The 16,845-nt window shown below is 46.7% G+C and overlaps 1 protein-coding gene across 2 annotated transcripts; it reads left to right on the top strand.

The window, feature by feature from the left end:
• Positions 1-1,989: 1,989 nt before the first annotated feature.
• Positions 1,990-6,195, top strand: HEY1 (hes related family bHLH transcription factor with YRPW motif 1). Of its 2 annotated transcripts, none has more exons than XM_081259026.1 (5): positions 1,990-2,624; positions 2,888-2,963; positions 3,110-3,193; positions 3,479-3,581; positions 4,448-6,195. In XM_081259026.1, exons 1-5 carry the CDS (start codon positions 2,536-2,538, stop codon positions 5,029-5,031), a joined length of 936 nt encoding a protein of 311 aa, XP_081115152.1. In that variant the 5' UTR covers positions 1,990-2,535; the 3' UTR covers positions 5,032-6,195. The 2 variants fall into 2 exon arrangements, with proteins under 2 accessions (XP_081115152.1, XP_081115153.1); XM_081259027.1 differs by having other exon boundaries at positions 1,993-2,624; positions 3,479-3,560.
• Positions 6,196-16,845: the final 10,650 nt, after the last annotated feature.

The following is a 16,845-nucleotide window of genomic DNA, read 5'->3' as shown; positions in this document are numbered from 1 at the left end:
TAACTATTTGACTTGTGTACTACCTCCCCACTAGAATGTGAATTCCTGGAGGCAGGGACCATATAACCTTTGGATCACGGTCACATGCTCAGGTCCTAGCACAGTGCCAGGCACATAGAAGACAGTAAGTGTTTGTTGGATGTATGAACGAAGGAGAGTCAACGTTCAGAAGCATATGAAATGGATGATTTTTATTTATTTATTTATTTAGCGGTACGCGGGCCTCTCACTGTTGTGGCCTCTCCCGTTGCGGAGCACAGGCTCCGGACGCGCAGGCTCAGAGGCCATGGCTCACGGGCCCAGCCGCTCCGCAGCACGTGGGATCCTCCCGGACCGGGGCACGAACCCGTGTCCCCTGCATCGGCAGGCGGACTCTCAACCACTGCGCCACCAGGGAAGTCCGGCAATGATGTTCTTGATGGAAGACTGGGGAGGACGGAAAGGAGAATAGGAGGCTGAACTTCTGGGTTTGTGATGATAGCAGACCCCAGAGAGCTCTGTTACCTGTGCCAAGAGCAGAGAAAGCAGATAGTGGGATTATCCTCAGGGGGACAACTGACAAGTGGACTCTGGTGGAATACCAGGGAGCAAGGATGCCTGGGGCACCAGAAACAACAAATCCCAGTTGGCTGATGGAGGGACCCAGCCTAGACAGGGAAGCAGAGGAGGCCCTTGGGAAGGACTGAGGGGCTGGAGGTGAAGGTTTAGTGGAATAAGAGGTTCAGTGAGAGTCAGGAAGTGGCATAATGTGTGTGTGGCTGAGAGGCTGAGAAACCAACGTCCATATTAGGCTCAGGCCACTCATTGTGCGGCGTCCAAAATGCATTAAGATGGTATTGAGATCAATAATTAAGGAGGGATAGAAACGGACAAGCAGTCTTCAAAGTGAGCGTATTTCTGTTATCCTCAATATTTATCAGGCGTTCCTTCACTGACGGCAGCCACAAGAGTGGACTTCAGAGGAATACCAACAGTTCTGCTCCTTTGTCAGGGATCGAGAAGCCTGGATTTCTAAATTCAAAACAACCACCCAGCTGTTTCTACAGATCAGGAACCAGACCGAGATACACAATATTTATTTTTAAAACATCTATCTTCTCGAGGACTTGCACGTAGCACTCAGTACACGCCACGCCACCACCTAGGCCGGATGTGTGTGGGTTGCGCGTGTGCGTCTAGGGATTAGAGACTTGCATCGCCGCAGCAAGGACAGCCTCAGACGCAAATGCTCAGTCCCGCCACCCTGTCGCCCGCTGACAAGATCTGGCCGCCAACGCCTGGAAAAAAAAAAAAAATCCCCAGGGGCCTCCTCCCTACCCCCATCCCCCCAAGTCAGCCGGGAAAACAAGCGCTCCATTTCCCCGGACATTAGATGCACAGGGGAATTCATTCCATCCTGGAGACTGGGAAGCCCCTGCGGAAGCGAGACCGTCTGCTAGAGAGGACATAGCTCCAGAAACCGAAAAAGAACATTCTCTGAAACGACATCTTCCCCTGCATGCGCCCGGGGCCCTGGGCTGGTGGCCACAGTGAATGGCGTCCCGGCGGCCGCTCTCCCGGCGCCCTGCACCCTCGGCGGAACGCCCAGCGCGCCGCCCGGCCAGGTGCATCGGGCCTGGCTTTGCCGGAGGCGCGCGGCTCCAGCCGCCGTATACGGCGGGCCCGCAGCGGAGATTTACCTCGGCGCAGGGCGGCGGCTTCCGGGGCCGCCCGGCGCCCAGGCTCCGATTACAGGTTCACACGGGGGGCCGGGCCCACGGCCGTCCAGCCCCGCCGGCGCGCCCTCACGGCCCCGTTCCCCCGCCTGCGCATTCTTCTCCATTCATGCGGACGCCCAGCGCCACCACCACCACCTCCGCCGCCGCCAGCGCGGCCGCCGTCGCCGCCGCCGCCGCCGGCCGCCCGGATTGGCTGGCGGCCGCGGCGCCGGCACTTTCCCACGGCCCGCGGCGCGTGCGGCTCACCGGCAGCGCTGCAGGCGCGGCCCTGGCGTGCGGCCAGCCCAATCGGGGCGCGCGGGGCGGGGCGGGGCCGCGGCCGCCGACCGGCTTGTGTCCCGGCCCGGCCTCCGCAGCCTGCTTGCCGCCGGCCCACCGCCGCCCGCGCCTCCGCCTTCCCCCCCAGCAGAGGCCCGACAGAGCCCCTGCGGAGCCGACACACCGCCGCCGGGCAGGGGCGGGCGCCGAGGGCGGGCGCGGGGTTCGCCCTCGCCCTTGGCCTCGCCCCCGCTCCGCCCCTGAGCTGCTGCCAATCAGTGGAGCGGGAAGCCGGATTGGCCAAGGGAAGGCTGTTGCCCGGGAGCCGACGCCCCGCCCCTCCGCCCCCTTGCCCGCCCCCTCTACTCCTCCGCCCTCCCCAGGGCCCTGGGAAGGGGCGCAGCGTGGGAAAGGGATGGTTGAGTTTTAACCGGAGGCAGAGAGTGAGCCGGACCAGTGTGTGCGGAGCGCGAGCAGCCGAGCGCGGAGAGGCGCCGCTGCAGTTAACTCCTCCCTGCCCGCCTCGCCGACCCTCCCCCGGATCCCCCGCGTAGCCAGCATGAAGCGAGCCCACCCCGAGTACAGCTCCTCCGATAGCGAGCTGGACGAGACCATCGAGGTGGAAAAGGAGAGTGCGGATGAGAATGGGTGAGTTGGCGGCGGCGGAGCGGGAACAGGAGGCGAGCGCCGGCTGGCCTCGGTGACAGCGCCCAAGGGCCCGGGGCACGCCGGCGCCCTGCACTGACCTCTGCGCATCTCCGGCAGGCCTCCGCCCCGGGTGAAGACCCCGGAGGCTCTTCAAGATCAAGTTGCCAAAAAAAAATCTGAGTACGGGGAGGGCGTGGGGGCGACCCCTCAGATCACCTCCTCTCGCTTAACGGCGATTCCTGTCCCCCCCACCTCCCATTTAGGAACTTGAGTTCGGCTCTAGGTTCCATGTCCCCAACTACATCTTCACAGATCTTGGCCAGGAAAAGACGGAGAGGCGTGAGTCTCTTTACAGTGCACCCTTTTTTTTGGGGGGGGCGGGGGTTGTTTTGTTTTATTAATTAACGGGAAGAACCACCTTTCTTCACTTTGGAATTTACAGTCGGAATGGAAATGTCCCCCTTTGTTTTGCCTGCTTTCTACAGATCATTGAGAAGCGCCGACGAGATCGGATCAATAACAGTTTGTCTGAGCTGAGGAGGCTGGTACCCAGTGCTTTTGAGAAGCAGGTAATGGAGAAAGTAGATAGAGCTCTCCGTGTAGCTATCCACGCCTTCAGAATTCTTCCCCTCATTAATCTGAACCTTACCCGTGCCTTGGAAAATAACTGCGTTGTTTGTGCGGAGGAAATGAATTCATCCAGAGTCCAACATATTTTGGAAGATAATTTATTTTGCTGTTGTCTGTACTTTTATGATTTACAGAGCATATATGTGCATATATATTTTAAGTTGTTCCCCAAAGGCACTTGGTGCCAAATCAGTTTTTGTTTTTGTTGCTGTTCTCTTCTCTAGGGATCTGCCAAGCTAGAAAAAGCCGAGATCCTGCAGATGACGGTGGATCACCTGAAAATGCTGCACACTGCAGGAGGGAAAGGTACATCTCTAGTCCGGTGGGGTAAGAGTGAACAGCCACCGATGGCCAGGATTGGTGCAGTCGCTGTCTTATTTTTACTGTGTGCTTTGGGGGTGGGGAGAGAACGGTGTGTGGTGTGTGGGGTTGCCTGTCTGTGCATTTTCACGTGCGCATAGGTTTTTCTCCAGTGAATTCATCACCCCAGACCTCTGCAAATTAAGCGTATGCACCTTCTTTTGGAAAATACCTATTATGGGTGAGGTGCCCTAAAGCTGTGACAGCTCTGATCAGGTAGCTCAAACCACATTTGTTTCTTAACCTTTTTGAGAAAAAATATTTTTTTAAGTATATGGTCTTAATTTCATATACAAGATTCTTAAAGAATAAGCTGCCACATGACTGTTGAGGAAAGAAACCTGTTGTGGTTAAGTAGCGAAAACCCAAAGGAAGGTGGGAGACAGAGGAGGTCTGTGTGTCTGTCTCCAGCCGGAAAAATGCTTTACTCTGGACCAAGTGCCTAAAAGCTCCATGATGATAACTTACATCTGTGTGTCTAATGAATTTCACTACTCTGTGGTTTTTCTGTCCTTGATGTATTTTTTGTTGTTGTTGAGGGAAAACATGAAAGGAATGAACATAGTTTCATCTGCCGGTAGGGTATAATTCCAATTTCTGCTTGGCAGTCTCTAACTGGGCTTTGAACTTGCATTAGCAAAGACATACTTCTCATGTTGATTAATGCAAAGATTTTGGTCGACTCCCAAATATTTGGACTTTCAGAAGAGCCCGTGAATGCCGTTTTTTTAAAAAAAGGATGTAGATATTTGCCAGGAAGGGCTGCCTTTGGGATTGAAGAAATGCGGGAAATGAGCGAAGCTCTGAGGTTTTTCTTTTGTTCGTTTCCCCAGGCTATTTTGACGCGCACGCCCTTGCTATGGACTATCGGAGTTTGGGGTTTCGGGAATGCCTGGCAGAAGTCGCCCGTTACCTGAGCATCATTGAAGGACTAGATGCCACGGACCCGCTTCGAGTTCGACTGGTCTCACATCTGAACAACTATGCCTCCCAGCGGGAAGCGGCAAGCGGCGCTCACGCAGGCCTTGGACACATTCCCTGGGGGAGTGCTTTCGGACATCACCCGCACGTCGCGCACCCCCTGTTGCTGCCCCAGAATGGCCACGGGAACACTGGCACCACGGCCTCGCCCACGGAACCCCACCACCAGGGCAGGTTGGCCACGGCACATCCGGAGGCGTCGGCTTTGCGGGCGCCCCCTAGCGGCAGCCTTGGACCGGTGCTGCCCGTGGTCACCTCCGCCTCCAAACTCTCGCCGCCTCTGCTCTCCTCGGTGGCCTCCCTGTCGGCCTTCCCCTTCTCTTTCGGCTCCTTCCACTTACTCTCTCCCAATGCACTGAGCCCTTCGGCACCCACGCAGGCAGCAAACCTTGGCAAACCCTATAGACCTTGGGGGACGGAGATTGGAGCTTTTTAAAGAACTGATGCTGTAGAATGAGGGAAGGGAAAGCTTAAAATCCCAGCTGAGCTGGGCTGTTGCCAACATCACCTTAAAGTCATCAGTAAAATAAAAAGGAAGAAGGTACACTTGCAGATAAATTTTGTTGAAAGACGAAAGGTTTGTTGGTTCACTTTTTCTTTTTTAATGTTTTTTTTTATCATGTCATGTATTAGCAGTTTTTAAAAACTAGTTGTTAAATTTTGTTCCAGACACTAAACTGAAATAGTGACTATAAACCAACAAATTGGTGATAGGTTTGGACTGTGCCTAATTTACTTTGTAAACCTATCTGTCTAAGAATGATTCCATTTTGCCTCAAAGTTTTGGGAATTTTAACATTTAGTATTTTTGGTCTGTTTTTCTCCTTGTATACAGTCTCTTTTTAGAATTAATTTTACAAACCACTATTCTCAATGTTAACATGTTGCTATTTGTTAATATTTTGACAATTAAGGTGTTGTATAAACGATATTCTTTTTTGGGGGGGCTATATTGAATTTTATATTTCCGAATAAAGCGTTGACAAATCAGATGATCAGCTTTATCCAAGAAAGAAGACTAGCTAATTCTCTGCTTCCTACAGCAGTAGGGTGAATGTACAATCCATCAGGGCCCCTGAATCTGAATGACCAATTGCTGTTGTCTACCAGGACTCACAGGTCTGGCTTGGTTAGGAGAGGTCCCCGTTTGGAGTTGGCAGGGAAGAAACAGAAGATGATTGCATAGAATATGTCTGCATTTACCAGCCCCAAGCAATGCAATGAATTTTTAAGTTCCCAGATCTCAAGTTCACAGATGTCAACATGGATAAGTGATCATGGTGTGCAAGTGGTCAATGGAATAGTCCAGTGGAACCTGTTAAATGCATAACCTAATTCTTCCTGGAGCTGCCATATTTTCTTTTCACTGGAAATTTTTATGTTGTGTTTTCCTTTTTGGTGCATGGAAATGTGGTTATTGAGATACTTAAAAGGGCTTTGCTGCCTTCTATTTGGTTTAATTTGATTTGGGCTATTAAAGCATCATTTTACAGGTTTATTCCTTTAGCAGGTGTAGTTTAAACGACCTCCACTGAACTGGGTTTGACCTCTGTTGTACTGATGTGTTGTGACTAAATAAAAAAGAGCAAATTCTTCTCCAGTATATGTCTTACATACTTCAGCCTTTCCCTCTCTCAGCTAAGATGAGATAAATTGTGTCTCATTTTCATTTTGCCTGGTCATCAGTTTTCTTATGTTTAATAATCTCATTGTTCTTGGTATTTGTGATTTTGAATAAGGTGACTTCATTATGGTGCAGAGCTTTGGTGTGACTCCCATAAGGGGACATAGTCCTCTAGCTGTTATGTCAGATGATCTGGCCCTAAACTGGCCGTCTATGGACCAGAAACCTCAAATCAGACTGGTAGTTGCAGGGTGGGAGAGAACTCTGATGAAATCATAAAACCGTGTTGACCGTTCAACAAATATTTACTGAGAACATCTACTGTGTGCTCAGTTCTACGCAGGGAGAACAGAATATTAAATTTCTTTTTTTTCCTTTTCTTTTTTTTTTTTTTTAATGGTGAAACAAGAAAAGCCAAACCTTGCTAATTCTGAGCCCTGGAATCTGAGGCCTGGTGAGCGATTGCAGGCTGTAATTCCGCACCTGCATGGCTCCGGGAGTCTTTCCTTGTCTGGTTTCCAAGGCATTTGTTTAACCCTTTAGTTGCATTTGACTCCTTCTCTGTGTAGTGAGGAAGCAGACACGTGCTTGAGGTTAGAACAAACCACTGCCAGAACAGAAGCAGTAATCTTGGCCCCCGGGGAGAGGAGTGCCTTCCCATTGCTTTAAAAGTCATCCTTCTGCCAATTAAGGGGTCTCCTAGCTCCGAAGGAGTTTGCCTTGATCCTGAGGGTGGGTAGGGAGAAGAAGGAGAAAAGCCACTCTGGCAGATGAAATAGAGCCTTCCTTTTCTTTGCCTGACCACTGAACTCTTCCTCCCTCCTCTGATTAAGAAATGAAGGCAAAGCCAAGTTGGGACTTTGAACTTGAGCAGTGACTTCTGGGTCCCTAGGAAGGGGATGGTTGGAGACTGCGGCATTTTTCTGATTGTGGGTTTCAAAGGCTAGCTCCCACTCAACCCTTCTCTGTGTGGCCCCGGTTCTGCTCTGAGTGCTGCCTGTACCACGCAGACACTCTATCTGCCTGTCATAATGCTGTGATGGGAAGTGTGATGATAATTTCTGCCAAGTGTCAGTGTAATTTTAGCATCCGGGATTTCACATGGCATTACAGCATTACTGAACAGCATTGTGCTTAGACTGTCTTAGATGCTCTCTCTGGCACCCAGGTTTAGATGGCTGCTAATGTGGTAGGAAAGAAAGAAAGCCTCTCATTTTACCGGCCCTGCTGGAAGCACTGTGCAACCGTAAACGTGCGGCACGTTCCACTTGTCATATCAGTGACCCCTATGTCACCAGCTGGTTAGTAATTTTTTCTTTTTTTGGAAGGGGGATGGGGGGGTCATTTTCAAGATTACATAGTTTTCCAAAGAAATATTTTGGGTGGGAATTCCCTGGTGGTCCAGTGGTTAGGACTTGGCCCTTTCACTGCTGGGGGCCTGGGTTCCATCCCTGGTCTGGGAACTAAGACCCCGTAAAGGAAGAAATATTTTGGTTTCTTTTTAAACCTCTTCAAGGGGACAGGTTTCTGGAAATCGTGGAGATGGAGTCTGAGCTTCCTGGGAAAGAGAATGGAGTTATGATGATAAGCCAGTGGTATGTAGAAAAATGAATGTAGAAAAACTCATTTCTATTCTGAGTTGAGGTAGGATGAACATATTAACATCAGGGTCATTAGTGCTACCATACTTTTATATGATATATACATTTGTAATACCTCTACCCATGTAAACAAAATGTTTTTAGGTTGGCGCGTAAATTTACCTTATGGAGAAAATAATATCACTTATAAAGAATCTTGAAAGTCCTCAATAATTACCCATTATCTTCATTATATATATATATTACCATGAATTAATGACACGAAAGATAGGTGGGCAGAATTCATGCATTAGAAAACCCTCTCAGTCTAAATCTTTTTTAGATTTAGAGAGAAAAATAATCCAAGACGTATCATTGCTAATTTATTCAGTATAGTTCAATTAGGATGTGACTTTTATGCAGCTTTTCTGTGTTGCACTCTGTTAGTCACAAAAATCATGATATTTTAAATATAGATTACTTACATTTGAAATCCCTCAGAAAGTGTTATATCTCCTAGTTGTACTTTTCCCCAGCCCTTCTGGTCTATACCAGTATCACAGCTTTGATGTCTTCATTAGATTGCACGGGTGATTTATAATTAAAATAACTTCAGAGCTAATATCATTTGAGAAACTGCTTCAAATATGGCACAATTTCTTTCACAACTGGAGCTCCAGGGAATGCGGGTGTCTTGGGAAGGAGACCTGAATTCTGGTTCCTGCTCTGCTTTTATCTGATTGAGTGACCTTAGGTAAGTCATTTAAAATTCTCTGGACCCTGCTTTCCTCATCTGTCCCATAAAGTGGTTGGACCAGATGGGGGGGGGGTCCCAGGTGCATACTCCCAGGGAAAGGCACTAATGGGGAAGGATGCAGGGGTATCAGCCAGTGAGTGCTGACCCAGGGGGCATGTGCTCCCCGCACTTTCTGTGTGAAGGGTCACACCAGTTGTTTCTATATAGGAATTTTGGTCCAGCATTGCCAGATCTTTCAAGTTTTCAAGAGCGTCTCCAGTTTTAGATTTTTATGTGAAATTGCCCAATTTATGTAGGTTGGTAACTAATTCATGGAAACCTGTCTGCCAGCAAGACTGGGTCAGTGGGTAGCAGCCTACTCTCATCTCCTAGGGCTCTAATCTGAAAGGCTCTCTGAGGGCTAAAATTTTCTAATACAGTGTCTTTGTCACGCATGGCCTATGGATATGCTTAATGGATAAATAGTCACCTGACATAAAATAAACAGTGCAGTAATTAGGCAGATGTAGGTGGTCTTATGTAAAGATAATGGGCAGAGATTTAAAAAATTATTTCTGGGTTGTCATATTTCCACAAGAAGAGAGAAACTGAAATCATTCTTCTTATTCTAAGCCTGGACCCTTCACAGGAACCTCTTCTGAAGGCTCTCTCGACTCGGTCCTTGTGTTCACCTGACCGAGGAGGAAGATGGGGTCTCAGCCTGGTGGCCTTCAATGAAAGAGCGGGTGTGTACCTTGCTTGTGACTCAGGACACTGAAGTCCTCAGAGGCGCCATCTGATTTCAGGGAGAAAGAAGTCCTGGCAAAGAGCAAGCTGTTTTGAACCTCAACTTGAAATATAATGCCTGCCTTGATCTTGATGAGCTGCAGGGCTTTTCACTCGGATGCTTTAGTGTTCTGCTCTGGGGTGGGGCAGGGAGAGGGGAGAAAGAAGCAAGGAAGGAGAAACCCAGGCCTTTCTGAATTGTCTGCAGGTATTGACATGCATTTGCGTCAGAGCTGTTTCCCCAGGCCCACAAGTCCCAGAGAAACCGGAGGTAAACAATTGTGGAGAGATGGGTCTGGGGAACACGGGAGGTTTCTGGATTTTGTGCTAATAGGCTAGGATGTCATGCTGCTTTAGGGTTATGTTGTAACATTTCCCATCCTATTTACTATTCTGTTCGTATTTTTCATTAAGTGCTTTGTGTTGGGTTTGACATATATTCAAGTGAAAAGACTGTGCCTGAATTTGAAAACTCTTCATCATTCATAGGCAGTTGCTAGGTGGTCTATGGCTTGATTTAGCAGAAGAGACTCCAAAACACCATGTTAGGCAGAGAGAGACTGGCTGATACCCGAGAGAGAGGTGATGACTGAAAATTTTCTGTAGCTACTTTTATTTATTTATGTTTCATTGTTGCTGTTAATCTCTCCCCTGAGGGCATGGTTTTGTTTCTGGTGTGTAGGAATGTTTCATGCATGCGGAATTGAATCATAAATTAAAGGAGGACATATTTGAGCCCTTAATCAGCCTCTTTGACCTCATTTCCTACCACCCGCCCCTCCGTCACTTTGCCCCAGCCACATTGCACTGTGCTGTTGCTAGAACATGCCAAGCATGCGCTCACCTCCAGGCCTTTGCATTGGCTTTTCCCTCTGTCTGGAATGTTCTTCCCCCAGCTATCTGCTTATCTTCCTGTAACCTGTCATCTACTTGGGGCTCTGCTCAAAGGTCACCTTCCCTTGCAGTCTTCCCTTAGGAGCCTATTTAAAACATCCCCCCTTTACCCCCTCATCGCCTGTTCCTGCCACCCTTGCCTCCCTTTCCTCTTTGTTTTTCTCCACAGTACTTAGCATTATCTGACAGAATACAAATTTCATTGATTGTCTGTTTACTGTCTGTTTTGCCTGGTTTGTTCACTTCTACAGACTGTCACTTAAATAGTGACCGGCATGTAGGGGGGACTCAAATATTTGTTGAGTGAATGAGTGAATCTAACCGCCCTTTTTGTTATCACTAAGAAGTGGAACAAAACAGGTCCAAACAGATATGTCTCTATCCCCGCTATTCCCCACCCCAACCATTTATTTTAAAAACTACCAGGGAAGGGAATTTCATGTTTCACGTCAGTATTTTCTCTTCACTATTATAAAATTCTGCTTAAAAATCTAACTCAAGGGCTTCCCTGGTGGCGCAGTAGTTGAGAGTATGCCTGCCGATGCAGGGGACACGGGTTCGTGCCCCGGTCCGGGAAGATCCCACATGCCGCAGAGCGGCTGGGCCCGTGATCCATGGCCGCTGAGCCTGCACGTCTGGAGCCTGTGCTCCGCAACGGGAAAAGCCACAACAGTGAGAGGCCCACGTACCGCAAAAAAAAAAAAAAAAAAAAAAAAAAAAAATTCTAACTCAAATATCATTCAAGTCTATTTCCTTTTTGGTGTGTGCTTAGTGGGGTTGGGGGGACATTGGTCACCTTTTTGGTTTTTCCCACAGAAGACCCTACTCTTATCTGGCCAGCCCACCCCTCCGTTTGTTGCCATGCCACTCTCTGCCTTGCTCTCTGCCCCTGCCTGTTACCTGGAGCAAAATAACTTTTTCTCCTTCCTGGGGCCTTGGCCCCTTGTGTCCCTTCTCCCTGGAATGCTTCTCCTGGGTCTTGGCAGATGGTTCCTTCTTGTTCGGGTCACAGCCCCACGTCACTGCTCAGAGGGGCCTTCCTGGATCACATTGGCAAAGGTCTCCTTTCCCAACTCCTGTGACTCTCTATCCCATGATGACTCAATGTGGCAGTCAAGAGCCAACTCGGGAGCCAGATCTCTGTTCTGACGCTTGTGTAAACAATCTGTGACTCAGTTTCCTCATCTGTAAAATGGGAGTATAAATGTAACTTACTGCTGTCTTGTGAGTTTCACATGTGGTATTTAACGTATACATAAAGTACGTAAAAACTGCTGGGCACATAATAAGCACTCAATAAACATTCATATATATATATATATATATATATATATATATATATATATAGACACACACACGTATATATATATATATATATATTTTTTTTTTTTAAAAAAGACCCTACTCTTCCCCCCAAAAGCATTTCGTTCTTAATTCACCTTCACCTCCACCTTCTCTCCAGTTAAGGGGTCTCAGTATTTTTGACCTTGCCACATTTCAGCCCAACCTTTTGGGGTGGGGAAGTCCCGCATCTGCATTTATAGAAATGGAGAAAAAAGAAGTTCTGTTACGTGAACAGACTGCATCCACCTAGGCTCCACAGAAGAGCAACAGAGATAAGATGTTTAGACGCAATGTGACAAGGTTAAATGAACTAAACTATCAGAGTCTGGGATAAGTTGGGGGCTGGAGGAATAATAGGTAAACTATTGTTACTCATATTTTGAGTATGTAAAGAGTGAGTCTTACGAAAGCGGAGGCCAGTGGTTCTCAGGTGGAGACCCACATCCTCACACGGGCAGAGACAATGTAGGGTTGTGATGGGAAGGGGACTTTCATTCTTGACCTTGATTCTGACCATCAAATAGCAATGGTTTGTAGCAGGATCTTGGGTGTAGTTTTTCCTGCTGAGGGCACAGAAGCAGTAAATACCTTACATTCTAAAGAACCAAAACCCACTGGTGGCCCAATACCTCCGTCAGGGTTTTTAATAGGAAGTCAAACTATCCTTGCCATGTTCAACAATAGCCCCATCGCTGACCCCATCCCAGCTTACCTAAGAGGATGGAGAGGGCATGAGAAAGAAAATGATTGCCCTTGTGAGGAGCTGGCCTAGTGGGGCCTTCCTCTCCCCTCCCTGTGGGTGTAGGTGAGTCGAAAGGTTTCACAGGGGATTGCAGTGGCTAAATGAGGCTACAGGATTCGAAGAAAGTGGGTTTGGGGCTTGGACCACTGTCAGGTCTGAAGGTAGATAGAGCTGAGCTGCCTCCTTCTGCACCGGGTGGGGTTCTTGGAAACAGAGGGGATTAGGGTGAAGCTGAACATCTCCCCCCAGATACCATGCACATCATCTATTTGGAAAACATCACATCAGCAGAGGACTCTGCTGAGGGGAAGCAATAGAGCCACAGAGAGAACATGGGTGCCTGCTCCTCCCGCTGACTTGTCAACCAGAGCAGTCAACCTTGGGAAGGTAAGGGGTGGAGGAATTCTAGAACCAGAACTTGCCTGGAACATGAACCCCACTCCCACCTTCCAAGGTGCTAAAGGAAGAGGAGAAGCCCAAGGGCAGATGGTGCCCTCCCTCCTTCCCTGAGCTGCCCCCTCCCCTGCCAGTTTCCCACAATTGAGCGGATGATGAGATGGGGGATGAGTTGCTATTGAGAAAGGAGATGATTGGCATTTTAAAGTGGACTGAACTTCATTCATGGAAAGTGACAAGAAAGTTCTTTGGTCTATTCAAGATGTCATTAAGAGAAATCAGAGGAGATTTGTCAGGATATGGTTGACGGCAGTTATTATTTAAAAAATTGTTTATTTGTTGTCCCTCACTCAGCGGAGAAGCACACATGTAGTCAAAGGAATGAGACCCCAGTCAATGAAAGGAGCTTATGCACGGGATTGCCATACCAGTGCTGGTGATTTGAGGGAACAGTGAGACGTTTCCATTTCAGGAAGAGATTCTAGGAGACTGGATCTTTTTAAAGAGAAGATAGATTTTCTGTACTATGAACCAGTGAGTTTAATGTTAATACAGGGCAAAATTTTAAGACAAATGATTAACATGGTCGTTTGGAGCACTTACGAAAAGGAAAAGCACCTGTTCTTATTCACTCTTTGTGAATAAGATTTCACAAAGAATAAACCCCGTCTTCCGTACCCCCATTCTTTTTGAAAAGGCTTATGCTGCTGGGCCATGGGAGGTGGAGGGACACTGCAGAATCATGCATCTGTCCTGCAGTAAGTTACTTGACCAAGTGTTCCCCTGTCTCCTAGAACAGCAAGAGAAATGTGAGCTGGATGATGGGATGATTAGAAGCCTCAGGAATTGGTTGAATGAGAATAATTCTTTACTCAGTGTTTACAATATGCCAGGCACTGGGCTAGGGGCTTTTCATACATTGACATTTTTAGACTGGTTACTCTGAAAAGTCAGCATTATTTTCTCTTATGCAGATGAGGAAAGTGAGATTTTGCAAGATGAAGACACTTGTCCAAAGTCATCCAATTGTTAAGAGGCAAAGCTAGGATTCAATGGTATATCAGAAGTTCATTATTTTTGGGGCTTCCGTGGTGGCGCAGTGGTTAAGAATCCGCCTGCCAATGCAGGGGACACGGGTTTGAGCCCTGGTCCAGGGAGATCCCACATGCCGCGGAGCAACTAAGCCTGTATGCCACAACTGCTGAGCCTGTGCTCTAGAGCCTGCAAGCCACAACTACTGAGCCCGCATGCCACAACTACTGAAGCCCGTGCACCTAGAGCCCGTGTTCTGCAACAAGAGAAGACACTGCAGTGAGAAGCCCGTGCACCACAATGAAGAGTAGACCCTGCTCACCGCAGCTAGAGAAAGCCCGCGTGCAGCAACGAAGACCCAACACAGCCGAAAATAAATAAATAAAGTCCATTATTTTTTAAATACACAAACTCAATTTATCAACTGATTGATTTCAGTTTGGTAGGCGGTCTCCTCTGATACTTTCTATTGACTTCAGAAGCCTGAAAATGGAACAGACTTCTCTGAGAGAAGATGTGTTGCCTGGCACAGAGAGCAATGAAGCAGAAGCTAGTTGCCTGGATGTTAAAGAGCTTCAGGTAGGAAATAGACTAGGTTTTCTAAGACTTTCCAAGGCTGACAGTTACATGGATACAGCTGTTTTATAAGCATCAATGTCTGAGTGCTAAACCATCACATGTATGCAATTCTTGACTTACAAGTTTAATCTTCTCCCTTCTATGCCCACCGTGGGCTTTCCCCTATATTACAGAAGAAAGCCATGCCCTCACCCATCCCAAATCTGTGGACACAGAAACTTACAAGACACCCACCAAAGGGACAGTTTTGACACTTGGTTTCAGGAATTGTCCCTTAGTGATAATTGAGGAGCTATAAACTCACCATTGGCTTTCTGTTTCTGCTTGTCTTACACATATTCTTGGGTGTGGGTGAAACATGGCCTATAAAATAGGGTGTTTTGGTTCATGTTAACATGACCTGAATTTAGAAATATTGAGGGGGTGATGGGAAGATTTCAATGATCATATAATGACCTTGCCTCTTCCATTCTCAAAATACTGTCCCAGACTGAATCCCTCTCCGAAGAGTAGGGTAAGTGCAAAGCATCGGCAAGACATGTGGATGCTACAGTGACTGTCTTTCCCCATTCACGTAGTGAAACTCAAACAGTTCTTTTCAGTTATTCCCGATGGTCATCCCTTAGGCCCCTCTAATAGAAGAGACATTGGTATAATTAATAGCTCCTCAATGAGGCTTGGTAAATCTTTTTAAGTATATTCCCCAGAATTGGGAAGAGAACTAATGACTACGTAACAAATATTTTTGAAAGGTAGGTACTTCACAATTCTTTGCTTTCATCAAAATGAAGACTGACCTAAATCGTTAGCTCCTGGAACATTACTAATAATTTTGATGATGGGTCATCAGAATGTGATTTCTGGCAATATTCATTCATTTATACATGAACTACTCAGGGGAAAAGTCCTATTTATTTTATTAAGAAGAGATGCACATTCAATAACATTTTACTTTTAATAATAAATTTATCAAAACATTATTTGATTAATTGTATAGTACTAATAATTGTAATAACTCAAGCCAGAATTTTCTTTCCTTGTTTCCTTTCTTCCCTCTCACACTTCTTTCCTTTCTTCCTTCCTCCCTTCTTTCTATTACTTAGAGCCTAGTGGTCACAAGAAATAAAAAAACTAAAAAAAACCCCAATTAAATTGATGTACATATCTCTATTAGGAATAACTATGATAAGAGCAAGAAAATACTTTCAAACATAAAAATGTTACTAGGATAAAATTCTGTGGGGACATGAAATGGCAATAGGAATTCAAAGAGAAAAAGGAATGAAGTAAAATTTCCCACTGTCCAAGAGGAAATTGTTCTAGTATTTCCATAAAAGATGATGGCTGATATAAAGTCATTATGGGATTTAACTTTCATTGGCTGCCTTTACCATTTTATTAGACATCAACATTACACTGTGAAAATTGCAATTTTTTTGCCACTACTTAAACTTAGGAAAAATTTTAGATAGCAATTTTAAAATATGGTAGAGAGAGTTTTTCAAAATTGTTCTATGGAGTGTACCATCTCTGATGTGGGTTTTTTCCACACCACCAAGCAATTTTCCAATTCTCAGTGGATACTGACTGAGTGTCCTACAATTTAACTCAATTCTGACACAATTTGCCTGGAGATAGTGTCAGATTCCACAAGTTAGGGGCTCAGTCCCACAAAACTGCTCAGTGCCCGCCTCCCCCCCACTTCAGATGCCTGTGCTCTGTGTTGTCACCTGTGCTTCTGACCAACTGGCTACAGATTGGGAGATTCTGTTCCCAAAACCTTCTCCTTAGGTTCAATTAATTTGCTAGAGCAGCTCACAGAACTCAGAGAAATATTTACTTACATTTACCAGTTTATTATAAGGCATATTATAGAAGATACAGATGAACGGCCAGATGAAAAGGTACGGAGGTGCAAAGGGTGAGGTCCAGGAGGGGCTCAAAGGGAGGACCTTCTGTCCCCTTGGAACTGGGGTGTGCCACCCGCCAGCATGTGGATGTGTTCACCAACAAGGCGCTATCCTTTTGGGGTTTTATGGGCTCATGACAGTGGTGTGATTGATTAAGTCATTGGCCATTGATAGAACTTAATCTCCAGCCCTTTCTACCCTCCTTGGAGGTCTGGGGATGGGATTGAAAGTTCCAACTCTCAAATCGCTTGGTTGGTCCCCCTGGCAACAAGCACCTATCCTTAGGGGCTTTCCAAATTCTTCTTATTCACATAAATTTGGGTGTGGTTGAAAGGGGCTTTCAAAAGAGACCTTTATCATACTTAGGAAATTCCAAGGATTTCAGGAGCTCTGTGCCAGAAACAGGGATGAAGACCAAATATATATCTCTTATTATAAATCACAATATCACACAGCCCCAAAAGCTTTAATATCTAGATGGCCTTAAGGCTGAAATCCTTTTATTATATAGAGAAGTATCTGGAATTAAATCTGGTTCAATTCCAGATTACCAGCTGCAACACTGGGCAAGTTACTTAGGCTTTTTGAACCTCAGTCTTTACCTGAGAAATGGGATGATAACAGAAC

Source organism: Mesoplodon bidens, assembly GCF_964165515.1.
Source record: "Mesoplodon bidens genome assembly, chromosome: 16".
Classification (NCBI taxonomy): domain Eukaryota; kingdom Metazoa; phylum Chordata; class Mammalia; order Artiodactyla; family Ziphiidae; genus Mesoplodon; species Mesoplodon bidens.
This window is presented reverse-complemented; position numbering and strand designations above follow the sequence as displayed.

Bases quoted from the DNA above. Each gene is read 5' to 3' on its own strand.
- HEY1 (XM_081259026.1), top strand. From the start codon at position 2,536: ATGAAGCGAGCCCACCCCGAGTACAGCTCCTCCGATAGCGAGCTGGAC. The intron at 2,964-3,109 runs GTGAGTCTCTTT...TGCTTTCTACAG, and splicing joins CCAGGAAAAGACGGAGAGGC to ATCATTGAGAAGCGCCGACG. The intron at 3,194-3,478 runs GTAATGGAGAAA...TCTCTTCTCTAG, and splicing joins CCAGTGCTTTTGAGAAGCAG to GGATCTGCCAAGCTAGAAAA.